Genomic DNA, 27,123 nt, shown 5'->3' with positions numbered 1-27,123 from the left:
GGGCGGGGATGGGTGGGGAGGGGAGGGTTTGGTTGGATGGGGGGGTTTTAGTGGCTGTGCGAGGAGAGGCTGCCTGCGCCACGTGTTCCTCCCCCGGCCCGTCCTGTGGCTGGAGTGAGGGATCCTGAGGCAGCTTCCGGCCTCCCCGCCGTTTGCGATGGCTCTGTGGAGACGCCTCCCTGCCAGGGCCCCAAGCCTTGCTCCGATGGAGGGGGACAGGCCCTGGGCTGCAGGCGGGAGAGGATTCCAGCCTGAGCAATAAGGCTGCAGGGAGGCCTGACGCTCGGGAGCCAGGGGGCTGCCCCCAGCAGGGAGAGGAGGGCTCGCTGCAGGAGCTCAGAGACCCATGTCTGCCAGTGCTCGGAGCCGCCTGGCTGCCCTGTTGGGGACAGGAAGTTGGCCCTGGAGCCCGGGCATTTGACCTTGGCGGGAGCCCAGAGGACAGCCTGTGAGGAGCCAGCGCCTGCTCCGAGCCTCTTTGGGGCCGGCCTTACCTCGGGCCGTGGAGCCTGGCTCCGGGGGGCGGGGTGCTCAGGTCCCAGGCAAGTTCCACCTGCCCCGCGGGCGAAGCTGTGCTGGGCAGGCGGCCAGCTCCCTCTCCCTTGTGCTTTACCTCAGGCGGGCCCTGCCCCCGGGCGGGAAAATGCTCCAGGAAGGTTCCCTTGGATTCTCCCCGCTGCGATTTAATGCTGTGATCTAGGGGGGATCCCCGTCTGTCCCCCCGAGGCGGGGGGGGGCGCAGGCTGTGGGGCTTTGCTAAGGACACTGGGGTGAGGGGAGAGGTCTCCACTGCCAAAGGCAGGGGAAGGAGCCTCTGCAGGAGGATGCAGCCGGCAGCACTTGGCCGTTGGACTGGACCGTTCTTTGCCGCTCTGAAGCAGTTCCCTCGGCCAGGCGCTGCATCCTGCTCCCCCTGGGGCCCGAACGCGCCTGTCCCCCCATAGGGGGCATGGCTGAGCAGCGGTCGGGGCCAGTGCTGTGGGCTGCTGCGCTTCCGTCCCGTCTGCCCAGGGCCTCCCTTCCACGCAGCGGGGCTGGCCTGGGCTCTCGGCCCCCCACGGCTGAGACAACAGGGCTCCTGCTTTGGCCCCTGGTGCACCAGTGCCACGGAGCACCAACCCCTCCCCGCACGGCAGCCCTGCCACAGGGTTGGGAGCCTGGGGCCTCTGGCTGCCTCTGCCCATCAGCATAACCAGGGCTCGCAAGCCCACGCCAGCAGCTGTGGGCAAAGGCGGAAAGGGGAGCGGCTGCAGGGAGGCCACGTGGCTCTGAGCTTCCTCCTGGCCCAGGTGGGCGCAGCTGGGCAGTGGAGCTAGGCAAGGCTGGCGCTAGGCATGGGAGGGGCAGCACAGAGAGGCTGTTCACTGCTCCCCTCCTGGCTGAGCCGGGCAGGCACATGCTGCCCACGGCACACGGGTGCCAGGCCTGGGGCTGCTGCTCCCTCCCTCCCAGGAAGGGCGAGGCTGTTCAGCACAGGCCTGCCCTGCCTCCGCCACTTGTGCACGAGCGGGCAGCACGGCCTGGCAGCAGGCGCCCTGGTGCCGCAGTGAGGCCTGCAGACCTGGGTGAGCCCTTTCCCAGCTGTGCTGGGGAGACGTGGCCCTCTGGGAGCCAGTTACGGGCTCCCTCTTCCGAGCACAGCTCAGTTCAGTTTCTTCAGCTGTGCTAGACTCCGAATCCCAGCCCCACGGCCGCTCTGGTGCCCCGTCCTGGCCGTTCTCCTGAGCCCTTGCTCCAGCGCGGTGTGAGGACAAGGTGCCGACGCACTGCACAGCTGGGTGCTCGGTGGCAGGGGGCAAAGGCAGGCGGAGCACAGCCAGGAGGGTGTGGCCCGGGGCCAGAACGCAGCAAGGTAGGCTCACCCGCTTCCACTCCCTGGGCCCGGGGGGCGTGGGCAGGGTTTGAGCTTGGCTGGTGAGGGAGCAGCGGCCACGGTGCCCCCTTTGCCAAAGCCCGGAAGGGCCACCGCTGTGCTCAGCGGGGGCCTGGCCTGGCCTCCCCTCCCCTCTGCAGGGCTCTGGTAGCCAAGACCCATTGTGAGCTGCATGCTCCTGAGCCAAGGGGACACCAGCCCCTTCCCGCACGCGCCACGCCTGCCCCTTGCACTGCTGGCTGCCAACTGCCCGGAGGGTGCCTCTGCTTGTTGGCTCCAGTCCCTGCAGCGCTACTGCCCTGGGGCCGGGAGTTCCCCTAGCTCAGGTGCTGTGGGGAGAGTTCAGTAGTGCCTGGGGGCAGGGACCTTGCTGGGGAAGCCGGGGTCTTCCTGCCCCTCCCATTCACAAAGGCCAGGGGGCTGGGCTGGGCTCAGAGGGCCGCTGGCATAAAGTGTTTGGCCGCCTGGCTCCTGGGCTGGGCCCCAGGGCCAGTTAATGGAAATGCCTAAGCGGAGACTCACCTGCCATGGAACCAGGCTGCTAGACAGGCAGGTGCTGAGGGCTGGGCCATGCTGCTTGTCTCAGTGGCCGGATTCCCTCAGGAACGTGGCTGTCCCCAGCTCCCCATGCCAGCGAGCTGCTTGCCTTGTCCTGCTCCTGGCGCTAGCCATGGCTGCTTTGCTCTTGTCCTAGCCCTCTGCGCTTCCTGCCAGTGGGCCGAGGGCTCTCCCTGCAGGGCGGCAGCCTCCCTTAGCATATGTGGAAGCCTGAGCAGGGCCCTGGCACGTGCCCCGTTCTGGGCCTGGGGCACCACCCCTGCCATGTTTTGTTGGGTCTGGCTCCTGGCTGGGCCGCAGCTGTCCCCCTGGGCCTGAGCCTTACTGCGGGGACGGTTCGGGGGTTATTTAATACACGGTTTTTAGGCGACTTTTGTAGCTCTTTGTACTGACACCGACTGGTACCGTTGTTTGTAAATCTATTTATTTTTTACCTGCGTTTCTTTCATTGTTTTTAAAAGGGCTGGTTTTATAATTCCAATGGATTTGTCACAATAAAGAGATTTGCACACAGGCCTCTCTCTGTGTGGGGCCTCTCTGGGGAACCCCAGGGCCACGTCACTGAGAAGCAGGCCCCCTCAGCCTATGCTCCTGCCACCAGCCCTGCAGTGCTGCTTCCTCCCCTCCCCGCCCCCTGCTGCAGCGAGAGGGGTCGGGCTGGCGTGGCCTGTCCCTGCTGGCCGAGGCCGGGCTGCCACAGGAGACGGGCAGTGGGACAGCACACCAAGCGCTAACCTTGGCCACTGTGCCAGGCCTGGGCACGACCGCCGGGTGGAGGATGGGGGCTCCCAGCTGTGGGGGCAAGAGGCAGGGCCGGGGCTGCTGCGCCCCCCGAGGAGAGTCACAAAACCAGCTGGGAGCCGAGGGGCTGCTGCCTCCAGGCGTGCTCACAGTCGGGCCTCAGGAAAGGCTGAGGCAGGCCCAGGGCAGGCCCGGTGAGAATCAGGACCACCGCAGCCTGGCTGTGCTGGTCACTGGAGAGGGCAGGGTCCCATTGGCGAAGAGCACAGCCGGGTTCACAGCCAGGGGGCTGGCTGCCCTCAGCACGGGAGCCTGGTAGGGCCCAAGAGGGCCAGCAACCTTGGAGAAGGGGGCTGGGTTCCTGCTCTGGGGCTCACTCCCCCTGGGGAAGGACGTCAAGTTCATGCTCTGGGGACCAGCCTTCAGGAAGGGAGCGTGAGCCAAGGGGCCAGTGGGTCTAGTGTCCAGCAGGACTGGCCCTCGGGGGAGGGGAGCTGTGTTCATGGCCAGGGACCCAGCAGAACTAGGGTGCAGGGAGCCCACTGTTCTGGGAACGGGAGCTGGGCTCATGCCTAGGAGGCCACTGGCCCTTGGGCTGGGAGCCAGGTTCATGGCCACGGGGGAGCCAAGCCCAGCGCCCGGGGCTGCACTCGAGGGTCCCGCTTCCCTTGGGAAGGCGAAGGGATTCCTAGCTAGGGGGTCAGCTGGTCTCGTGGCCAAGGAGCCCGCTGACCTTGGCAAGGAGGAGACAGGAGCTGGGCTTGGGCCCAGGAGGCCACTTGCCCTTGTGATGGGAGCCAGTCTGGAGCCCAGGACGGCAGTCGCCACTGAGGTGGGAGCCGGTCTGAGGCCCAGGACTCCAGTCGTTGCCGGTCTGGGGCCCAAGGCTCTGGTCACCATGGGACCGGGACCAGGAGCTGGCCTGGGGCCCAGTGTTCCAGTCACCATGGGACCGGGACCAGGAGCTGGCCTGGGGCCCAAGGCTCCAGTCATCGCCAGTCTGGGGCCCGGGGCTCTGGTCACCACCGGACCAGGAGCCGGCCTGGGGCCCAGGGCTCCAGTCACCACGGGACCAGGAGCCGACCTGGGGCCCAGGGCTCCAGTCACCACGGGACCAGGAGCCGGTCTAGGGCCCAGGGCTCCAGTCACCACGGGACCAGGAGCCGGTCTAGGGCCCAGGGCTCCAGTCACCACGGGACCAGGAGCCGGTCTAGGGCCCAGGGCTCCAGTCCCCACGGGACCAGGAGCCGGTCTGGGGCCCAGGGCTCCAGTCCCCACCGGACCAGGAGCCGGCCTGGGGCCCAGGGCTCCCGTCACCATTGAGGGGGGAAGCGGTCTGGGGCCCAGGAGGCCACCTACATTAGGGATGGGAGGCAGGCTGGGGCCCAGGGCTCTGGTGGCCATTGGGATGGGACCCAGGAGGCCACCAGCTCTTGGCAGTGTAGCTGGGCTCGTGCCCAGCAAGCCCCCTGCCCTGGGGCGTGTAGCTGGGCTTGGGCCCAGGCCCCCAGTGCTCCTGGGGATGGGAGCTGGGCTACTGCCCAGCAGGCCCCCTGCCCTGGGGAAGGCAGCGGGACTTGTGTCTTGGGGTCTAAGCACTCCTGAGAATGGGTCTGGGCGTGGCCCAAGGAGACCCCCTGCCCTAGGGATGGGAGCCTGCCCTGTCTCTTGTGCTCCGCTCCCCCTCATGCTATGGCCCAAGGACGCGGCCCCCCCTGGCACAGGAGCTGGAGTTATACCCAAGATGCCACCAGGCCTCGGGAGGGGAGCCTGGCTCATGTTCGGGAGTCCCACCCCTCTCAGGATGGGCACTGGGCTCATGCCCAGGAGTCCAGATGCTCTCGGGAAGGGCATTGAGTTCACGCCCGGGGGCCCAGCTGCTCTTGGCAAGGGAGCTGAGTTTGCCCCTATGGGTCCAGCCCCCCGTCCTCGGGACTGGAGCTGGGCTCGTGTCCAGGGGGCGGGACGCTCTCTGCTGTGCAGCCGGGGTTCTTTCATACTTTCTTGGGCACGCTGGTGATGATGGGTTTGGGGCGAGTTTTGAAGAGGAGCTTGGTCTTGATCAGCGCGGTCACCAGATACTGGGCAGCTGGCCCCGGGGAGCTGTGGTCACGGGCACCGCGCTTGGTGAGGACGGCGAAGGGCTTCTCCAGGTGCACTACCTTCCCATACAGAATGTGATGCCCCACAATGAGCACAGGGACCCCCTTGGAGAGAAGAGAGAACAGGCACAGCGTGAGACCCCTTCAGGGACCGGGCTCCCTACAGCCTCCTCCAACCTGCCACGATGGATGGACACCTGGCAGAAGCCTCCCAAGCCTGCCAGGAAGGTAAGGAAAGCTCCCTCACCTCGCGGGTGTAATGCAAGTCTCCCAGAAGGTTCCCAGCCAGTCCGGTGCTGCAGCGAGCCTCAATCTCTCCCTGCAGCTCCATCAGCACCCACTCCGCCAAGCCATCAGCCCCATCCCTGAAAGCAAAGGGCTGGGGGTTACAATGTTCTGGGGCCAGGAGGCAGATGTCCAGACAGAGTCTTCATTGCTAGGGCTGTTGATTAATCTCAGTTAACTCATGCAATTAACTAAAAATAATTAATCGCCATTTTAATCACACTGTTAAAAATAATTATCAATTGAAATGTATTGATACTCGTCCAACACAGAAGTATGCAGAGCTCACCACATTTATATTGCAAATACGTGCACTGTAAACACTATGAGAAAATAGTTTTGTTTCACCTCATACAAGTACGGTAGTGCAATCGCTTTAGCATAAGAGTGTAATCTACAAATGCAGGCTTTTTGTTACCTAACTGCACTCGGACAACGTGGAGAAGATCAACAGAGACTGAAGGACAACTGGGATACACCTGGAGTCAGCTAGAAGTTTTGTCTCATGACAGAGTGAAGTGGAGGAGACTTGTAGATGACCTATGCTCCACTTGGAGTACAAGGGTTGAAGAAGAACTGCACTCAAAACCAAAGTGGGGTAAAACTGTAGAACCTATAAATCCACTCAGTCCTACTTCTCGTTCAGTTTAGTCACAGATGTCTCCTGCTTCGCCTTCCCCACTTTCTGCCCCTGTATTTCATGTTGCAGCAGTCTCGGGTGATAAGGCAGCACGTGCTTCTTTTAAGCACACTTGTACTGCAGATTTGACAAAACAAAAGGCAGCACTAAGTAGGGATGTAAAAAAACCGTTAAAGTAACCGTATAACCGGTAAATATCCAAGTGACTACGTGTGCTGCGGGCTCTGCAGTAGAAGGCTTATACCACGCAGCCAGCAGTACAGCTGGCTCCCCAGGAGGGAGGCCAAGAGCCAAGTTATGCTGTAAAAGAAAGTTCTTATACTCGAAGCCAGCTCCTGGCTCTATACTGCAGCTCCCACAGTGCAGATCCCAGGAGGAGGGCTGGCAGCTGGCAAAGAGTGTAACCGTAATGGAAATCAATAAGCTGATGCTTATCAGTTAACCATTAAAACAGTTACACTTCCGAGGGTACGTCTACACTTGCTCCCTAGATCGAACTAGGGATGCAAATGTAGCTGACCGAAACTGCTAATGAAGCAGAGATTTAAATATCCCGAGCTTCATTAGCATAATCTCGCCCACGCGCTATTCTGCACGCCAGCTGATTCGAACCAGGAAGTGCACTCCAGCACGCAGCAGTTTGAATCAAACTCCTAACGTTACTCCTCATTTTTTGAGGAGTAACGTTAGTTCGAACTAAGGGGTTTGATTTGAACTAACACTTCCCGGAGCGCACTTCCTGGTTCGAATCAGCTGGCGAGCGGAATAGCGCATGGGCAAGATTATGCTAATGAAGCAAGGGATATTTAAATCCCCACTTCATTAGCAATTTCAGTCGGCTACATTTGCATCCCTCGTTCAAACTAAGGAGCAAGTGTAAACGTACCCTTACGTTCCTAGTACTAATGTGAGATTTTGAAAGATAGCTACAGCACTTGAACCAAGGTGTAAGAACCTGATGCGCATTCCAAAATCTTAGAGAAAGGAGCTGTGGAACAGTCTTTCAAGTCTTAAAAGAGTAACACTCTGATGCAAAAAGCTACAGACCCTGAACCACCAGAAAAGACAGTCAGCCTTCTGCTGGTGGCATCTGACTCACGTTCATTGGTCTGCACTGCTTTGAACCATTATCACGCAGAACCCATCATTGGCATGGACACGTGTCCTCTGCAACAGAAGTTGAACCATGAAGGGACATTTGAATCTTTGCACATCTGGCACATAAATATCTTGCAATGCCAGCTACAACAGTGCCAAATGAACACCTATTTTCTCTTTCAGGTGATATTGTAAACAAAAAGAGGGCAACATTCTCTCTTCAAATTTCTGTTTGAGCGATTGGCTGAACAAGAAGTAGGACTGAGTGGACTCGTAGGCTCTAAAGTTTTACATGGTTTTGTTTATAATAAAATATAAAGTGAACACTGGGCACTTTGTATTCTGCTATAATTTAAATTAATATATTTGAAAATGTACAAAAATCCACAATGTTTATATAGATGGTATTCTATTAACAACAGTGTGATTAATTGTGATTAGAAAAGATAATTGCTTGATAGCCCTATCCACTACACTAGTTTTTCCCAATTTTATTTAGCCATGGAACCCTTTTAAACTCAAAAGAGTTGTGCGGAATCCCTAACAGTCTAATCTATGGACAACAGTGCTGAGTAGTGACATCATCGTCCCCACTCTCTGGCTAAGCCGGCATTACACAGGGACACTTGAAATAAAATTAATAATAAAATTAAAATGCTTAATTATTTTTAAAATCATAAAATGTTGTCATGGATTTTTCTCGCGGAACCCTTATTTTCACTTGGCGGAACCCTGGGGTTCCACGGAACATTGTTTGGGAAACGCTGCACTACACAAATATATAGCAAGCCTGTGAACCTGGGCCATTAGCTCTCCGCTCGATACCTGGTTTAGACACTGCCCTAGGGCCTTGCTGAAGGGGTGTTCGGACGCCAGAGACACAAGCTAGCTCAGAAATGAACAGCTCCTCCACTCCTCACGCTAGTACAGGAAGGAGTCGTGCCAAACTCACCTGGAAATCACAATCTGCACCATGCTCCACTTCTCCTCTGCAAAGCGAAAGAGAGACAGATTCATCAGCAAAGGGGACAGCGGGGCCAGGCTGAACCGCTGGGCAACCAGCATCTCACTCAGCTTTACTCTGGCCCACGAAAGCTCATCATCTAATAAACCATCTTGTTAGTCTTTAAAGTGCTACATTGTCCTGCATTTTGCTTCAGCTTTACTTGGGGAGGAGAGGATCCATTTTCTCCTCACTCTCAAGGGTCTCGTTGTTTGAACCTCGGAAGGCACAGCCCAAGAGAACCTGCAAAGCACACGCTGCCTTTTGGAGCCCCGTGGAGGGGAGCTCCCCATTAATTCCCAACAGGAAGGGGTGAGCTGAGCAGTGATTAGTTTGTATTTTAGTGCCACCTAGTGGCAAATTTAAAGAATGCTCCTTTACCACAACAACCAAAATCACCATCCATTCTGGTCAGCTATTATGTAGCAATCTGAAATGTCATGGTGTGGAATTGTAGGAATCCTAACCCCAAAAGAAGCTGAGAGCATCACAAGATTATTGGAGGGGGTCATGATACTGCTGCCCTTACTTCTACACTGCTGCTGGCAGTGGCGTCGCATTCAGAGCCGGGTGAGTAGAGAGCAGTGGCTGCTGGTCGAGAGCCCCACCGTGAAGGCAGAGAAGAAAGAAGGGTGATAATTCCATGCCTTGCCATTACTTCTGCACTCCTGCCTTCGGAGCCGGGAACCTGACCAACAGTCACTATTCTCAGTAGGGATGTAAGGGACTAGTTGGCTATCTGAAAGGCATATGCGTATTGGGTAGTCAAATAATGACTCGACTAGTTGCTCCCCTTCCCCCCGCCCTCCCCCGTTGGTGCTGCTATCAAAGAAGGGCAGCAAGCGGGGGGCAGGAGCCATCTTAACGGCTGGTTCTCCCCAGCACCGTCTCCACGGGGAGGACGGGGAAGCACAGGCACAGTGGAGAAATGTCACGAGCAGGGACTGCTTGCACTGGGTCCCAACTGCTGTGCCTATGCCTTTGAAATGTAACAAGAGCCCCACGGAGCTCTTGACACATTTCGAAGGCAGAGGTGCAGCTGGGATAGTGAGCGCTCCACCTCCCTCTTATCAACTAATCGAGCAGCGGATGGAAATTCCATCGACTACTCGATTAGCTGATTCATTGAAATTTAACATCCCTAATTCTCAGGCCACCCAGCTCTGAAAGCACAGAAGTAAAGGTGGCAACATTGTGAATCCCCTTAAAATAACCCTGTGGTTCCCGTGGCAACTCCCCGTAAGGCTAAACCCCCAATTTGAGAAATACCGGTCTCCCCCATTACACCTGCACACAGATTTCACAGCCCATGACGCATTTTTCATGGCTGTGAATTTGGTAGGGCCCTAGTGATGTGTTATGCACAATAGGAGTGGCTCAACTTTGCACTCCCCAAAACAGCCAGAGGGAGCCTTCCAGAAGCAGGAAGGACCCTCCAGACCATGGCAGAGTGACCTGAAAGCCACATTAGCAAATGGCTAGCACATCCCTGGGCCTCCAGTTTATACTCCAAGCCACAATAAGTGTAACTGATCATAACAAACCCTGGAAGAGGCGGGACTGCCAGAGGGGGTGTGTCTGGGAGATTTATTTATCAGGATCAGCTGAAAACTAGAGACTTTTGCCTTTTAAAAATGGGAAAGCTCCTTTTGCTCCCACTGAGCCCATCTCCCAGGGGCGGAGGCAGGTTACTCCATGCAGGATATTTTCTAGTGGCCTCTCTAATCTAATTTAAAATTTGCCAAATGATGATGTTTCTGCCCTTTCGTGAGTGTTCTCCACAGCCACGTACGTCTCACTGTCACTAGCATCTTCCTTACATTTAACCTAACTCCCCCCTTTCTTCATTTCATTTTATGCCTCCTAGATACAGCTGCCCTTCCTATACTATTTCTCTCCCTCTGTGGTAGTTACAGTCTTCAGAGTCGTGAAGATTTCTGTCCATCACCCTTGTTGTCACATCGCCAAGTTCATTACATTTTTTCCTCGTTAATTGATCCCTTCAGTCACTTAGTTACTTGTTCTTCTTTTCACCTCCAATTTCTTAATACCTTTCTGACGTCAAACTGGGGACTGATAATTGAAAGGAAAATTCCAAGTGTGCTTGCATCAGAATTATGTAGAAAGGGGCTACTGTAAAATTAACACAATTAAACCGATGTTTTAGTACTTTCCATCCTGAATCAGTCCAGCTTGTCTTACAAATGTTAATTATAAACACAGTGGAATCCTAACACTGCAATGCTGCCACCTCTTAGGTGGAACGAGCAGCCGCTTGACTCGATTAATGGAAATCTTACTTTAAAAAAAAATAAACTTTTACTTTCACTGACTATCCTTATCCCCAGTAAGGGAACTGTGCTCACTAATAATCCTCCTTTCCACTGCCTCTTGTCAGCACAGCCTTCGCTACAGCCAGATGTGAAATTCCTGCATAGAAACACTCCCTGTTTGCAAGTGAACATAAAACACCAGACTCCCAAGTCCCCTCATGACCTGCCTCCTATCTCATCCTCCGATATGGACATTCTGATTGGCCCGACTGCGTCTGCAACAAAGCGAAGGCTGCATGGGGAAATGACCCTTTCTGTGTGGCAGTACAATACACAGACATTCAGCATTGTGACTGGACTCCAGGTAGTTGCTAGGTGCTGTACAGAGATGCCACGGTCCTGAGGCGTACACTGGCTTAGTGTGACATAGGGAAGGCTTTAGTCCACAGCCCAGGAATACTGGCCAGAGGCTGCACAGAAGGACTCTTCATGCCATGCCCCAGCTGTACCCAGGAACCTCTGCTCCAGTTCCTGCAGCCTGGCTCAGCCCCCCAACCCCTGCTTCCCCAGCCCTTCCCTCACCACCCTCCCTCCATCCTTAAGACAAAGCCCCCTTGCTAGCCCCTTCCCATCCCTTCCCCACCACCACCTGTCCACCTCCCCTCCCCCATCACCTGCCCACCTCCCCTCCCCCCGCACCCTTCTCCTTCGCCAGCCCCTCCGCCCCACAACTCCTCCCCCATCACCTGCCGGCCTCCTTCCCCACAGCCCCTCCCCCCGCACCCTCCTCCTTCACCAGCCCCTCCCCCATCGCCTCCGCCCCAGAGCCCCTCCCCCATTACCCGCCCCCCTCCTTCCCCACAGCCCCTCCCCCCGCACCCTACTCCTTCACCAGCCCCTCCCCCACCGCCTCCGCCCCAGAGCCCCTCCCCCATTACCTGCCCCCCTCCTTCCCCACAGCCCCTCCCCCCTCCCCCACCGCCTCCGCCCCAGAGCCCCTCCCCCATTACCTGCCCCCCTCCTTCCCCACAGCCCCTCCCCCCGCACCCTCCTCCTTCACCAGCCCCTCCCCCACCGCCTCCGCCCCCGAGCCCCTCCCCCATTACCCGCCCCCCTCCTTCCCCACAGCCCCTCCCCCCGCACCCTCCTCCTTCACCAGCCCCTCCCCCACCGCCTCCGCCCCCGAGCCCCTCCCCCATTACCCGCCCCCCTCCTTCCCCACAGCCCCTCCCCCCGCACCCTCCTCCTTCACCAGCCCCTCCCCCACCGCCTCCGCCCCAGAGCCCCTCCCCCATCCCCCGCCCCCCGCCATCATCCCTGTGCCCCCGCCGGCCCCGATCCCGCCCCGCGGCCCCTCGCCCCGACCTGTTGGGGATCCCGCCGACGCAGCAGGCCCGGGCGCGGGCGCGGGCGCGGGCGCAGGGGGCTCCCTGGTCTCCGGGCAACAACCGAACCTCCCGCCGCTGCGCACTTCCGGCCGGCCGCCTCCCCTCTCTTCCGCTTCCGGGCCGCGCACGTGGGGGAGCTGGAGGAGGCGGAGCGAGCTGGGGCTGGAGCCGCAGGTGAGGACCGGGGGGGGGATGTGGGCCGGTGAAGGGGGGGCGGGCCGGGCCGGCCTGGGGGGGGATGTGGGCCGGTGAAGGGGGGGCGGGCCGGGCAGGGCTGGGGGGGATGTGGGCCGGTGAAGGGGGGGCGGGCTGGGCTGGGCTGGGCTGGGGGGGATGTGGGCCGGTGAAGGGGGGCCGGGCTGGGCTGGGGGGGATGTGGGCCGGTGAAGGGGGGCCGGGCCGAGCTGGGGGGGATGTGGGCCGGTGAAGGGGGGCCGGGCTGGGCCGGCCTGGGGGGGATGTGGGCCAGTGAAGGGGGGCCGGACCGAACTGGGGAGGGGCCGGGCCGGGGCTGCAGACGGAGCCGCCCTGACCCGCCGCCGTCTCTCCGCAGGGGTGGGATGGGGGAGTTCCAGGTGCACCGGGTGCGGTTCTTCGCCTACCTGCCGGCGGGGATCCGCTGCGTGGCTCACTGCGCCCGCTCCGCCCGCCTGGCCCTGGCCCGGACCGACGGCGCCCTCGAGGTCTACAACTTTGCAGCGAACTACTTCCAGGAAAAGGTAACGGGCCGCGCTGGGGCCCTGGCTAGGGGCAGCCTGTGGCCGCCGGTAAATCCATGGGCAGCTGAGGGGCAGCCCCAGCGCTGTGTGCCATGGGCAGAGCTGAGCCTTAGCGCCTGTTGGTGTGTGGCTCCTGGAGAAAGTCCTGACCCCCACCCCAGACCCCCAGCAGCGCTAGGTTCCTCGCCTGCCTGGCTCCTAGGCCTAGTCTGGGCTCCCAGGGCGCCCAGACAGACAGCTGTCACTCCGGCAGCCGCCATTGGTGTGCCTTAGCCCATCCCATGCTATGGGGTGGGAGTTCTCCCCTAGCCAAGCCGCTCCCTCCAGTGGGTGAGACATCATGCGGGCCTAGCATCCGAACATTCCCGATCCCCCCAACCCGGGGGTCACGGAGGGGTGAGCAGCATGCCCAAGAGGGGGCCTGGAAGCTGCTCAGGCCAGGGTTCTGGGGCTGACCCACCCGCATGTACTCGCCCAGGGCCCAGTGGCTTGGCATACGTTAAGGGCCAGTGGAGAAGCCCATGGCCCATCCCGGCAGGCAGCCCAGTAGGGACGGGTACAGCGGAACTGGCTGCAGGCGAGTGACTAGCTCCGTATAAGGAGTAGTGGAGGGGCACTGTGGGGATCCGTCTCACCCTGGCCCCCCATTGAGCACGGGGGTGTAGGAGGCACGCCGTGAGTCTTTGCCCTTCTGTGGTGCTCAGTCCTGGGCTGTCTGAGCCTGGGGTGGAGGGCTCCATGGGAGGCGGGACGGGGTGGTTCATCCATTCGTCGTGTGTCTGCACAGCGTATCCCCGGCCATGAGACGAGATCCACCGAGGCTCTGTGCTGGGCCGCAGGGGATCGGCTCTTCGGAGCAGGCCTGAGCGGAGACATCTGCGAGTACGACCTGGAGAAGCTGCGAGTCAAGTATTCCCTGGACGGCTTTGGGGGCCCTATCTGGAGCATGGCGGCTGACCCCAGTGGCACCCAGCTGGCCGTGAGTCCTCTCCCCGCTCTGCAGTGCTGAGATTAGAGGAAGGGAAGAGCACAGGCATTGATTGTGGGGGGGAGGACTTTGTCCCCTGTCAGGCAGGGGGTGTGCAGAGCTCCTCACTATCCCGGATCCCAGTGTGGGGGAAGGGCTGTGTCCCCATGACACACACTGGTAGCTGGTAGGTTGTGAGCATCTGGGGGCATAGAGAGCCGGGCGGGTGGCATCCTAGTTGAGTGGCAGTGAGGGGTGCTCAGGAGGCCCCACTCCTGCCCCCAACAGATGCCTTCTATTGCGGACCCTGCCCCTCTTCTCAGGGCTGGGCCAGTTGATTGTCTGTGCGAGTCCGGGCTGCCCCGACAAGCAGAGAGATGGGAAAGTCTCCTGTCCTGGCTCTTCCCCTTGGGGAGGTCGAGGAGCTCTGTGTGTGGTGTGAGACTCCGGGTCAGCCAGCTGGGCAGGCCGGGCTGGCAGCGTGGAGCTGTGCCAAGTGCTGTACTGTGTGGGGAGGGAGCCCAAGTTCGGGCATCTGGGCAGCCCCTCCCTGCCGGTTCTTGGCAGCAGACAGATGGGCATGAGCCCGATTAGGCCTTTAATAATCTCTCTCTCGTGTTTGCTCCCCACGCGCCTGCCCTCCGTAGGTCGGCTGCGAGGACGGGTCGGTGAAGCTTTTCCAAGTCTTGCCTGATAAAATCCAGTTTGAGAGGAGCCTGGACCGGCACAAAGGTAGATTTGTTGGGGACGGAGCAGAGGCGGAGGGAGAAGCTTTGCCGGAGGGAGGGGGGTGTGATGCAGGGGAGGCCACAGAGTCTACATCCTGCGCCCTTTAAATGCCCCCCGCCTGGTCCTCCGTGGTTCCCACTGCCCGCCCACGGTGACTCAGCCAGAGGACTCGTGTTTCTCCATTCTGGAGCCATGCCTTGGATGAGTTGAATCTGCCCCAGATGGGACCTCCAGCAGCCCCACTCTGTGCAGCGGAGTTCCAGCCTGCCCTCTTCGTCTGTCAGGTGGCCGGGGCCTGTGGGCCAACCAATGAGGAGAGACCGAGCGGTCACGCAGGAGTCCAGGGCGTGGGTGGGTTGACGGGGAGAAATGTGTCGGTCCCCCATGGATCCAGCTGACCTGGGTCTGAGCTGTCCTCTAGCTTAGCTTGTCCCAGCTCTGCAGGCTCACCCCTGTTGGGAATAGTGAGAGAGGCAGCCGTGTTAGTCTGGTGTAGCTGAAACAAAAGACAGGACTATGCAGCACTTTAAAGACTAACAAGATGGTTTATTAGGTGATGAGCTTTCGTGAGCCAGACCCACTTCCTCAGATCAAATAGTGGAAGAAAATTGGCACGACCATGTAAACCAAAGGATACAATCAAAAAACTGAACACGCATGAAAGGGACAAATCAAAGTTCAGAAGAGAAGGGGGTGTGTGGGGGAGCTCACAGACATCGCAGGGTTGCGAAGGGGCATTGGCCTGTGTTGGCTCACGTAAGGCTGTGCAATTTCCAGGCCGCGTCCTGTCCCTCTCCTGGCATCCCTCTGGGACCCGCATCGCCATCGGCTCCATCGACCTCCTCCGAGTGTTCGACGTCAAATCAGGTGACTCGCAGGACTGGCGCGGGACCCCTGAGTGCCGCAGGGCCCAGCCGGACTGGCGCGGGACCCCTGAGTGCCGCAGGGCCCGGCCGGACTGGCGCGGGACCCCTGAGTGCCGCAGGGCCCGGCCGGACTGGCGCGGGACCCCTGAGTGCCGCAGGGCCCGGCCGGACTGCCGCGGGACCCCTGAGTGCCGCAGGGCCGCCCCGGGCAACGTGCTCCTGCTCCCCCAAAGGGTCCAGCTGAGCCCTGCGGCTCCAGGCCAGGGGAGGTTGCTTATCCATGGTGCTTCTGTGCGAATCACCATGGAGGGGAGAGCCTCAAGGCGAGGCACGTTTGCCATGCTGGCTCACGCACTCTGCCCCCACCCTACGCCCTTGGCTCCCCGCCCCCGGCCCCGTCCCTGCTCTCCCCCAGCTATCTGGGTGTGCCTGTTTCGCAGGCCATGCTGTCCAGCGGATCCTGGTGGACCGGCGCCTGCAGGGGCCCCGCAGCCAGGAGTGCGTGGTGTGGGGCGTGGCGTTCCTGGCCGACGGCTCCATCGTCAGCTCCGATTCGGCGGGGAAGGTGCAGTTCTGGGACTCGGACAAAGGGACCCTGCTAGAGACCCACCCGATCAGCAGCTCGGCCGCCCTGTCCCTCGCGGTGTCCGAGGTAGGAGGGGCCGGGCGGTCCCATGCGGAGGCTGGGCAGAGGGGGGTCGCCGAGTGGGCTCTGGCCACTGGTGTGGGATCTCACCTCGTACCTGCAGGCATCCTCTGCGGCTGGCTGACCCAGAGTGGCTTGGCCAGGGGCTGGCCCACTGGGGTAAGGCTGCTTGTGCCGATGCCGCCCTGGCTGACAGTGGCTGGGAAAGTGCCCGTCTCCTGCCCAGGATGGAAGGAGCCGGGGGGGGCTCTGCCCGTTCCCATTCAGATGGGGGTTTGGATCCCCACCCCCGCCCAGCGCTTCGGGCGGGGTGAGCCATGGCCCTTTGGCTGCCTCCCCAGGAGGAAGACAGCATCGTGGTGGGCACCTCGGAGGGGGCCGTGTACCAGTTCCAGCTGCTGCCGGTGAAGTGGGGCAGTGCGGAGAGGCGGTGGGTGCGGACGAAGCCGTTCCAGCATCACACCCACGACGTGCGGGCCGTGGCCCACAGCGCCACCGCGCTCATCTCCGGAGGTACGGGCGGGGGACGCCGGGGGGCTCGGCTCGCTCCGGGCCTTGGCTCAGCCCAGGTCGGCCACCTGCGCCTCTCGTCTTTCAGGCTTGGATGCCCAGCTGGTGATCCGCCCGCTGATGGAGAAGATGCACGGAAAGGGCTACGACGCTGCCCTCCGGAAATTCACCTTCCCCCATGTAAGTGCCCCCTTCCCCCGTGGGCCCTGCTTCGCAGCCCCCTCGCTGGGTCCCCTTGCCCAGGCTGCAGTCGCTGGCTCCCGTTTGCTTCGGGGTCCCCACGCGGCTGGGATTGCTGCGGGCGACCCTTCCCCGCCGGAGCGGCAGCCTGGTCCCTCGTGGCTGTCCGGTTCCAGCAGGGTCCCCGGGTACGTCCTGTCGCTGGGGCAGCCAGTGCCTTAGGCTGGCAGAGTTTGCCAGGCAGCAGTCCGGAGCACCACAGGAGCTGGCCGGTTTCCCATGTGCCAATCCCATTGCTTGGGGGGGGTGTCCAGCCCACCAGTGGGCCACGTATGTGACCCGTCTGGCCGCTTCTGCGCGCCGGGCTCTCTGGCCGGCCTGCCGGGCTCTCCTGCCTGGTGCCCCAGGGGCCTCGTGACTGGCGGCGTGTCCCTTGCTTGCAGCGACGCCTCGTCTCGTGCGCGAAGAAGGCCAGGCTCCTCCTCTTCCAGTTCCCCCAGCACCTGGAGCTCTGGAGACTCGGCGCCACGAGTGCCGCAGGTGAGAGCGCGGAGGGCTCCCAAGCAGGGAGTCGGGCAGAGTAACGTGCCCTGGAAGGGAACGTCTAGCAAATCCCCTCTAGGCCGCCCCCTCTCGGCAGCCTTAGCAGCCAGCGTCGCCCACTGCCGGCTGCGTCTCTGGGTCTTCGCCAGGCTCCAGCAGGGAGCAGCCCGAGCGGTTCCAAAAGGAGATGGGTCTTGGCCGAGAACGTCTGGCCGGAGCTCTGGGACTAGAGAGCCCGGCAGCCCCTGCCTGGGCCCCGCTGGCAGCCCAGAGCCTGGGAGGGGCCCGTAAGCTGCCTGTTTCAGAAACGCTCTGAATCTGTTCCCACGCTGGCAGGTGTGGCTCCCTCCCCTGGCTTGCCCGTGGCCAGGCAGCAATGCTGCGCTGCCCGCACTGGACCCGGCCTTGGTGTCCCTCAGCACACGGAGCCCCTGCTGGGCCAGTGCTCGAGTGCTGGGGATGCCACGCTGAAGGCTACCAAGCCAGCTCTGTGCCGGGGGCGGGCACCTCGGTGGGCAGAGCTTCCTTTTGTTCCTGGCCACTCGTGGGAGGAGCCGGGGTCAGGCCAGGGCAGCCCCCCCATCCCCGCTGGGCTGCCGGGCGGCGCTGAGCGCTCTTGCTCCTTCTCCCAGGGAAGGATGGCGACATCCTGCCGGTTTCCCGGGCCCCGGAGCACCTGCTGCAGCTGAAGAGCAAGGTAAGGCGGAGCGGCCTCTCCAGGAGGGACGGCACCTCCCCATTACTCGACCGGGCTGGGCCGGGCCTGCGCCCCAGCTGCCTCCAGGTGTACGTTTCCATGGCGCCTGGTGGGGCGCCCGGGCCGGCCAGCGAGATACGGGCGAGTCTGAGAGACGCCCAGCACGGCGCCCGCTTGGCCAGTGAGCGAGCCTGGGCCTGGCTGTGGCCTCCTGGCCAAGTCCCTGGGGGAGACTGAGGCAGGAGCCCTGTGCTCCCAGCCTATCCCCTCGGGGCCCCACAGGCTCCTGCCACGGTGTCTGCTGCCAAGCCCCATGGGCTACCTGGCGGGGGGGCTGAGTGGGCTCCCCCGGCAGCCACAGCCCAGCAGGGGGCTCTGTGCTGAGGTGTGGACGTGGGCTTCCTGCTGTGCCCATGCCTCAGCCCCTGGGGGCAGGTTGGGGGGCTGGAATGTTCTGCAGCGAGCGCTGGGCTCTCCCTGGCTGGCCCTTCCTGCTCCCTCTGCTGGGGTTATTTGCCTCTTGCTAGCCTGGCTACCGACGCCTGGTTCCAGAGGGCCCCAGGGTGACAGGCCCACGGGGAAGGCAGACGTCCCCCGTGCCCCAGGGTGCGTGCAGGAAAGCGTGGCCACTGTGGGGCTCCTTCCCAGGGAACGCTCTGGCCTCGCAGTGTGGGTCTGCAGGCAGCCTCGCAGCAGGCCCCTTGGGCGCTAACCCCGCTGGCCAGCCCAGCCTCAGCGCCCTGTGTGGTTCCCAGGGCCCAGAGCACATCTGCTGCAGCTGCATCTCGCCCTGCGGCAGCTGGATTGCGTATTCCACCGCTTCCCGGCTCCATCTGCACAGAGTGCGCCTGCAGCACAACAGCGTCAGCCTCAAGAGGGTGAGTCCCGGCCCTGCCGTGGGGGGCTGAGGCTGGGGGTGTGTGGGGGAAGGAGTGAGGCCAGACGTGGGGGGAGGGCGAGGCTGGGCTTGTGGGCGGGGGGAGGGGGCGAGGCTGGGCATGTGTGCATGTGGGGGATTGAGGCCGGATGAGGGGGCGAGGGCGGGCGTGTGGTGGGAGGAGGCGAGGACGGGTGGGATGTCAAGGCTGGGTGTGGAGGGGTGGGACGAGGCTGGATGGGGGGCTTGCTCCGTTCAGTTCCTGCTGACGGTCGCTGATGACGCAGTGGGGGGGAGGGATGGCTGCAAGTGGCGTGACGGGGGGGGGGGGGCGGTGAGACCACGCTGGCTCAGGCCGGCGCCCCCTTGCTGCCCACTGGAGGGGCCGGGGCGTCTGGCTCGAGGGAGCGAGCACCCACTCAGCTCTCCTGCCCTCACCAAGGTTCCCAAGGTGCCCAAGCAGCTGAGTTCAGCCCACCAGCTCCTGTGCTCTGCCGACTCGGCCAGGCTGTTCGTGGCCTCCGACCAGGGCGCCGTGCACGTCCTCGCGCTCCTGGAGCCGGGGGGCTGCAAGCAGCTGCAGACGCTCCGCCCCAACTCGGGTAAGTGGCTGCCAGCGGGGGCCAGTCCCCCAGGCACTCCAGCCTCCGTCCCCCCAAGCTGTGCTGGGATGGGGAGGGGCGAGCTCTGGACTGAACCGTTCCAGCCCCACTGCCTTCCCTTGGCTTTGCTGGCGGGCCTATGACCCCCCCCCAGCTCCTCCGCTGTTGCCCTGTTGGTGCTGATGTGTCGAGTGCTGTGGAGTTGCACCTCCTTGCCCATGAAATGGGGTGTGGCTCTGCTGGGTGTGCTCCCACTCTGCCCCTCGGGAGCCTGGTGCCCTGATGTGCCTTCTGCAGAGGCTCCGTGTATGCAGCCCTAGGAAGAGCCTGGCAGAGGGCAGCCATCCCGTGGGGATTGGATTTGGGGGGCCTGTGTGTGCCTTGCAGCGCGAGGGGTGCTGGCGAGGGGCGTGCGCAGAGACACAGTGCTCTTGTCCCACGGCAGGGGGCGGGGCTGGTGAGGGGCGCGTCGAGAGGCACAGTGCTCTTCTCCCACGGCAGGGGGCAGAGCTGGCAGGGGGCGGGGCTGGTGAGGGGCGCGTCGAGAGGCACAGTGCTCTTCTCCCACGGCAGGGGGCAGAGCTGGCAGGGGGCGGGGCTGGTGAGGGGCGCGCTGAGAGGCACAGTGCTCTTCTCCCACGGCAGGGGGCAGAGCTGGCAGGGGGCGGGGCTGACGAGGGGCGTGTCGAGAGGCACAGTGCTCTTGTCCCATGGCAGGGGGCGGGGCTGGCGAGGGGCGCGTCGAGAGGCACAGTGCTCTTGTCCCATGGCAGGGGGCGGGGCTGGCGAGGGGCGCGCTGAGAGGCACAGTGCTCTTGTCCCATGGCAGGGGGCAGAGCTGGCAGGGGGCGGGGCTGACGAGGGGCGCGCTGAGAGGCACAGTGCTCTTGTCCCACGGCAGGAGGCGGAGCTGGCAGGGGGCGGGGCTGACGAGGGGCGCGTCGAGAGGCACAGTGCTCTTGTCCCACGGCAGGGGGCGGGGCTGGCGAGGGGTGCGTCGAGAGGCACAGTGCTCTTGTCCCACGGCAGGGGGCGGGGCTGACGAGGGGCGTGTCGAGAGGCACAGTGCTCTTGTCCCACGGCAGGGGGCGGAGCTGGCAGGGGGCGGGGTTGGTAAGGGGCGCGTCGAGAGGCACAGTGCTCTTGTCCCACGGCAGGGGGCGGGGCTGGCAGGGGGCGGGGCTGGTGAGGGGCGCGTCGAGAGGCACAGTGCTCTTGTCCCATGGCAGGGGGCAGAGCTGGCAGGGGGCGGGGCTGGCAGGGGGCGCGCTGAGAGGCACAGTGCTCTTGTCCCACGGCAGGAGGCGGAGCTGGCAGGGGGCGGGGCTGACGAGGGGCGCGTCGAGAGGCACAGTGCTCTTGTCCCACGGCAGGGGGCGGGGCTGGCGAGGGGCGCGTCGAGAGGCACAGTGCTCTTGTCCCACGGCAGGGGGCGGGGCTGACGAGGGGCGTGTCGAGAGGCACAGTGCTCTTGTCCCACGGCAGGGGGCGGAGCTGGCAGGGGGCGGGGTTGGTAAGGGGCGCGTCGAGAGGCACAGTGCTCTTGTCCCACGGCAGGGGGCGGGGCTGGCAGGGGGCGGGGCTGGTGAGGGGCGCGTCGAGAGGCACAGTGCTCTTGTCCCACGGCAGGGGGCGGGGCTGGCAGGGGGCGGGGCTGGCGAGGGGCGTGTCGAGAGGCACAGTGCTCTTGTCCCACGGCAGGGGGCGGGGCTGGCAGGGGGCGGGGCTGGCGAGGAGCGTGTTGAGAGGCACAGTGCTCTTGTCCCACGGCAGGAGGCGGAGCTGGCAGGAGGCGGGGCTGGCGAGGGGCGTGTCGAGAGGCACAGTGCTCTTGTCCCACGGCAGGGGGCGGAGCTGGCAGGGGACGGGGCTGGCGAGGGGCGTGTCGAGAGGCACAGTGCTCTTGTCCCACGGCAGGGGGCGGGGCTGGCAGGGGGTGGGGCTGGCGAGGGGCGTGTCGAGAGGCACAGTGCTCTTGTCCCACGGCAGGGGGCGGGGCTGGCAGGGGGCGGGGCTGGCGAGGAGCGTGTTGAGAGGCACAGTGCTCTTGTCCCACGGCAGGAGGCGGAGCTGGCAGGGGGCGGGGCTGGCGAGGGGCGTGTCGAGAGGCACAGTGCTCTTGTCCCACGGCAGGGGGCGGGGCTGGCAGGGGGCGGGGCTGGCGAGGGGCGTGTCGAGAGGCACAGTGCTCTTGTCCCACAGCAGGGGGCGGAGCTGGCAGGGGGTGGGGCTGGCGAGGGGCGTGTCGAGAGGCACAGTGCTCTTGTCCCACGGCAGGGGGCGGAGCTGGCAGGGGGCGGGGCTGACGAGGGGCGCGCTGAGAGGCACAGTGCTCTTGTCCCACGGCAGGGGGCGGAGCTGGCAGGGGGCGGGGCTGGTGAGGGGCGCGTCGAGAGGCACAGTGCTCTTGTCCCACGGCAGGGGGCGGGGCTGGCAGGGGGCGGGGCTGGCGAGGGGCGTGTCGAGAGGCACAGTGCTCTTGTCCCACGGCAGGGGGCGGGGCTGGCAGGGGGCGGGGCTGGCGAGGAGCGTGTTGAGAGGCACAGTGCTCTTGTCCCACGGCAGGAGGCGGAGCTGGCAGGAGGCGGGGCTGGCGAGGGGCGTGTCGAGAGGCACAGTGCTCTTGTCCCACGGCAGGGGGCGGGGCTGGCAGGGGGTGGGGCTGGCGAGGGGCGTGTCGAGAGGCACAGTGCTCTTGTCCCACGGCAGGGGGCGGGGCTGGCAGGGGGCGGGGCTGGCGAGGAGCGTGTTGAGAGGCACAGTGCTCTTGTCCCACGGCAGGAGGCGGAGCTGGCAGGGGGCGGGGCTGGCGAGGGGCGTGTCGAGAGGCACAGTGCTCTTGTCCCACGGCAGGGGGCGGGGCTGGCAGGGGGCGGGGCTGGCGAGGAGCGTGTTGAGAGGCACAGTGCTCTTGTCCCACAGCAGGGGGCGGAGCTGGCAGGGGGTGGGGCTGGCGAGGGGCGTGTCGAGAGGCACAGTGCTCTTGTCCCACGGCAGGGGGCGGAGCTGGCAGGGGGCGGGGCTGACGAGGGGCGCGCTGAGAGGCACAGTGCTCTTGTCCCACGGCAGGGGGCGGAGCTGGCAGGGGGCGGGGCTGGCGAGGGGCGTGTCGAGAGGCACAGTGCTCTTGTCCCACGGCAGGGGGCGGAGCTGGCAGGGGGCGGGGCTGGCGAGGGGCGTGTCGAGAGGCACAGTGCTCTTGTCCCACGGCAGGGGGCGGAGCTGGCAGGGGGCGGGGCTGGCGAGGGGCGTGTCGAGAGGCACAGTGCTCTTGTCCCACGGCAGGGGGCGGAGCTGGCAGGGGGCGGGGCTGGTGAGGGGCAGGGGGCGGGGCACAGTGCTCTTGTCCCACGGCAGGGGGCGGGGCTGGCAGGGGGCGGAGCTGGCAGGGGACGGGGCTGACGAGGGGCGCGCTGAGAGGCACAGTGCTCTTGTCCCACGGCAGGGGGCGGAGCTGGCAGGGGGCGGGGCTGACGAGGGGCGTGCTGAGAGGCACAGTGCTCTTGTCCCACGGCAGGGGGCGGAGCTGGCAGGGGGCGGGGCTGACGAGGGGCGTGTCGAGAGGCACAGTGCTCTTGTCCCACGGCAGGGGGCGGAGCTGGCAGGGGGCGGGGCTGACGAGGGGCGTGTCGAGAGGCACAGTGCTCTTGTCCCACGGCAGGGGGCGGAGCTGGCAGGGGGCGGGGCTGACGAGGGGCGCGCTGAGAGGCACAGTGCTCTTGTCCCACGGCAGGGGGCGGAGCTGGCAGGGGACGGGGCTGACGAGGGGCGCGCTGAGAGGCACAGTGCTCTTGTCCCACGGCAGGGGGCGGAGCTGGCAGGGGGCGGGGCTGGTGATGGGCAAGGGGCGGGGCACAGTGCTCTTGTCCCACGGCAGGGGGCGGAGCTGGCAGGGGGCGGGGCTGGCAGGGGGCGGGGCTGACGAGGGGCGTGTCGAGAGGCACAGTGCTCTTGTCCCACGGCAGGGGGCGGAGCTGGCAGGGGGCGGGGCTGGCGAGGGGCGTGTCGAGAGGCACAGTGCTCTTGTCCCACGGCAGGGGGCGGGGCTGGCAGGGGGCGGGGCTGGCAGGGGGCGGGGCTGAGAGGCACAGTGCTCTTGTCCCACGGCAGGGGGTCGGGCTGGCGTTCGGAATCCCGTACAGCTTTTGCAGCCCCCGCCGGGAAGCAGGGGGCCGGTAACGTCGGCGTATTCGCCCCGCGCACTCACAGGGCACAACGCGCTAACGGGACATCGAGGCAGGAGCGGGCTCCCCCCTGCCCGTAGTCGGGAAGACGCGTGCCCGTTAGGGAGGGTTTACGCTCCCTTGTGCGGCGCTGAGCAGTGCGGTCGCTTTGCCCCCCTGCAGGGAGCGCGGAGGCCGTGTACTTGCTGGCAGTGAGCGCGGACGGGGACTGGCTGGCGGCGGCTGGTGGGGACTGGGAGATCCACATCTACAGCCTGCGGCACTTCAAGGTGAGGGCTGTGGCAGGGCGGCCCTGCGCGTGTCCCGGGGCTCAGCTGGCTCCTTTGGGGCGCTCTGGCTGCCCGGCTCCCGTCCGGAGGCCGCGTGCTGGAGCCTGCGCTCCTGGGCGCTGCAGCCAGCCTGGCCTGTGTCCCGCGGGCGCCGTATCTCACCGTTCTCTCCTCTCAGCCACACTGCACCGTGCCCGCGTACAACTGCGCTGTGACCGCCCTGGCCATTCACCCCGTGACCAACAACCTCGTCGTCACCCACTCGGACCAGCAGGTAGGAGCCTTCCGCTGGCTCTCGCCTCCTGCTGCTTTGCTTCCTGGGCTCGGGCACCGCGGACTCCACCCCGAGGGCCAGGACGGCGGGCACGGCCCCTGCCCGCAGAGTGGCCCCTGGCTTCCCGGCCCTTCGGAGGGAAGGCCGCTGCCGTGGCGGGAGGTTGGGCTTTTTCAGCCGCAGCCTGGGGGGAACTTTGCAGCACCTGGTGTCAGCCCAGTGCCCAAGAGCTCTTCCCATTGGCGGCAGCACAGGCACCAACCTCCCCAAGCGCCTTGGGCCCTGCCCGCAAGCCCTCGCTCCTCCCCTGCATGCCAGGGAACAGCTGGTGGGGGAGGTGCTGATCTCAGGACCCATTGGTGGGGGGAGGCACAGGGGGTGGGGAGCACCCACCGGTTTCCCCCTTGAGCGCTCCAGCCCCGCAGCACCCCAGAGACGGCGTCTGTGGCGGGCCCCATCCTCCCTGCCGGCCGAGCAGTTTGGGACACCGGGCCCCTCGGTCCTGGAGAGGGACGGGAGTCAGGTCGGCCCAGGTCACCGAGGGGTGGGAGAGTCGCAGGGCCATGCCCCCCGTCTGCAGCCAGCTGAGTCCCAGCCAGCGGGGGAACAGAAGATATTCATCCACAGGGACGCAGCGTAGAACAGAGCTGTCCGCACAGGGACCAGTGCAGCCCAGCGTGGGAAGAGGGGCCTCAGAGCTAAGGGCCTCCCCCGCACCCTGAAGCCAGCGAGAGTCTCCCCCAGCTGCCAGCCCTGCCTCCCTGTGGCCTGGTTACCCCCCCCCCCTCCCGAAGCGCCAGCCAGTGGGTGGGGCGAGGGCTGTCCCACCGGTGCAGTGCCCAGGGAGGCGGGACATGGGGCTAGTCGGGGACAGTCGAACCCCCTGCCGCAGAGCAGAGCAGGCCGAGCGGGTACCCGCCCCACCGCCTCGCGTGCAGCCTGCCGGGGCCGGGGTTGTGTGCTGCGGCTGGTGCTGGCTGCTAGCAGGGCCCTGGCGGGGGGCAGGATCTCACCTCTTCCCGCCCTGCCCCGCGCTCTGCAGGTGTTTGAGTTCAGCATCCCCGACAGAGAGTACACCGCCTGGAGCAGGAAGGTGCAGCAGTATGGGCTGCACAGGGGCTGGCTGGAGCGCGACACGCCCATCACCCACATCACCTTCAACCCCCGGCAGCCCGCCCACATCCTCCTCCATGACACGCACATGTTCTGCATCCTGGACAAGTCGCTGGTGAGCCCTGGCGGCGCCGGGGAGCAAAGCCGCCCCGCCCTGCTCCGTGTGGGGTAGAGGCAGGGCTGTTCCCTGGGTGCCTTGTCACCAGAGGCCTTCCCGTGCTGCAGTGCCCCTGCCCTCTGGCGTCCTCCCCTCCCAGGGAACCCCAGATTCCTGCATCCACCTTGCCTCAGCGACCACGGCTGGGCACCCTCTAGCCCCGGCCTCGGGCACATTCCAGTCTGGAATGACCACTCAATGGCAACTGGGTGCAGGCCTGCTGCCTCCCTGGATCCCTGGTGCCTCGGACTGGCCTGCTCTTCCCCAGCCTGGCTCTGCCTCAGGCCCCCTCTCTAGCCTGCCAGGCAGCTAGTGTTCTCCTGCTCCTCAGCAGCCCCTATTTATACTTCCCCAGCTGGGCCCTGATTGGCTGCTGCCTGCCTTAGCTGCTGTCTCCACAGCCCCCGCCCTCTCCCGGGGCCGGGTTTAACCCTGGCTTCCCCTGGGGCAGGGTGACCCTTACAAAGTGGCTTTTGTGGCCGCTGAAGTGCTCAGCCTTAGGGTGGCTGGCAGGGGCGCCACTTGGGCCTGTCCCACGCCGGGCAGACCCGGGATGTTTGTGCGCTGGTTTGTTGGGAGGGGAGGTAGCCGGCGGGCGGGCGCTGCGCGGGGCGTGCACCTGCCTGGGACAGGGGCGCCTTCTGTTGTGGGCAGGACGGGTGAGCGGCCTCTCTCGAAAGCCCGTGCCGATGGGCAGGGCCCCGGGCAGCTTTGATCTCGAGTGAGTGCTGCACCCGGGGGTCCCACCACAGCCAGCACCTCCCCCCTGTGGGATCCCAGGTTGGATGGCAGCAGCGGGAAGAAGGGGGAGGCTGCTGAGTCCCTGGGCGGCTGAGACAGTGTGGGCTTTCTCCCCAGCCCCTCCCCGATGATGCAACCCCGCTGCTGAATCAGACGGCCTTGAAGCAGCTCTCGGAGAAAGCCAGGCGGGGCCATGCTCACGCCTTCAAGATCTGCAAAAAGTACCAGGTGAGCGGGTGGAGGGGAGGGCCGGACGGCTGCCTGCTGGGCCCACTGCTCGCCCCTGCGGCCTGGCACGGGACCGGGGGAGGCATCGCCTGGTGCTGAGAGCCGCAGAGACGCTTGCTTCCCTGGGGATGAAGACCAGAGCCGAGGCTCCAGGGCTAACGAGCCCAGCTCGCCAATGGCTCTGGAAAGGGCCGCACGGCGCCAGGGAGCTGAATTGATGCCAATGTTGCGGGGGTGGGAGTGACAGCTGCTCCGGCGGCCTGGCCCAGGCTGGATACGCCCCTTCCCTGTCAGGCAGTGGAGGCAGGTGTGAGATCAGCCGCAGGAGCTGCCCTGGCCCAGCTCCCCACAGGGCCAGCCAGCGCTCAGAGGGGGCACGATGCTGGCAGGACACACGCACACTTGAAAAGTGCCGCCCGCCGCAGGAGTCATGTGTAACTCCTGGCCCTGGGCGGCGCTGGCAGGGGCTCCGCTCCCCAGGCTCTGGTGCTGGGCTGGCGTGTTCCTGGCTAGCCTGTGGCGTAACTCGGAGCCTGCCACGCCTGCAGCTGGCCCCGACCAGTTCTGCCTGCCGGGCCTCTCTGCCGTGGCGTGGTGTCCTCTGAGACGCCTCTGTGCCCAGCTGTTTCTGGCCTGAAACCTCCCCTGCATGTCCCCCTCTTCCTGCCCTGCAGCCCCTGCTGTTTGTGGACCTGCTGGAGGACGGCTGCCTGGTGGTGGTGGAGCGGCCCCTGATGGACATCAAGACACAGCTGCCGCCCCCTGTCCAACAGAAGAAGTTTGGCACCTAAGCGCCACAGACACTCTGCACTATTGCTGCTGGGGACGCCGGTAGTAATAAACCTCGGCTGTGCTGTGGA

The 27,123-nt window shown here is 64.3% G+C and overlaps 3 protein-coding genes across 3 annotated transcripts; 1 reads left to right on the top strand and 2 right to left on the bottom strand.

Moving 5' to 3' along the window:
* Nucleotides 1-2,838: 2,838 nt before the first annotated feature.
* DERPC (DERPC proline and glycine rich nuclear protein) lies at nt 2,839-5,170 on the bottom strand. Its single transcript, XM_075939796.1, has one exon. It carries the CDS (start codon nt 5,168-5,170, stop codon nt 3,374-3,376), a length of 1,797 nt encoding a protein of 598 aa, XP_075795911.1. The 3' UTR covers nt 2,839-3,373.
* CHTF8 (chromosome transmission fidelity factor 8) lies at nt 5,167-12,064 on the bottom strand. The gene is made up of 4 exons (XM_075939799.1): nt 11,939-12,064; nt 8,250-8,286; nt 5,522-5,639; nt 5,167-5,379 (listed from the first exon to the last, which is right to left on the bottom strand). Exons 2-4 carry the CDS (start codon nt 8,270-8,272, stop codon nt 5,167-5,169), a joined length of 354 nt encoding a protein of 117 aa, XP_075795914.1. The 5' UTR covers nt 8,273-8,286; nt 11,939-12,064.
* Nucleotides 12,001-27,123, top strand: UTP4 (UTP4 small subunit processome component). The gene is made up of 17 exons (XM_075939795.1): nt 12,001-12,135; nt 12,515-12,680; nt 13,468-13,659; nt 14,295-14,379; nt 15,154-15,243; nt 15,683-15,894; nt 16,230-16,401; nt 16,487-16,578; nt 17,022-17,118; nt 17,754-17,818; nt 18,574-18,696; nt 19,138-19,297; nt 23,644-23,750; nt 23,929-24,024; nt 25,067-25,252; nt 26,153-26,263; nt 26,938-27,123. The coding sequence occupies exons 2-17, from the start codon at nt 12,522-12,524 to the stop codon at nt 27,052-27,054; spliced, it is 2,064 nt and encodes a 687-aa protein (XP_075795910.1). The 5' UTR covers nt 12,001-12,135; nt 12,515-12,521; the 3' UTR covers nt 27,055-27,123.

The sequence above is a fragment of the Pelodiscus sinensis genome, chromosome 12 (genome assembly GCF_049634645.1).
Source record: "Pelodiscus sinensis isolate JC-2024 chromosome 12, ASM4963464v1, whole genome shotgun sequence".
Classification (NCBI taxonomy): Eukaryota; Metazoa; Chordata; order Testudines; family Trionychidae; genus Pelodiscus; species Pelodiscus sinensis.
This window is presented reverse-complemented; position numbering and strand designations above follow the sequence as displayed.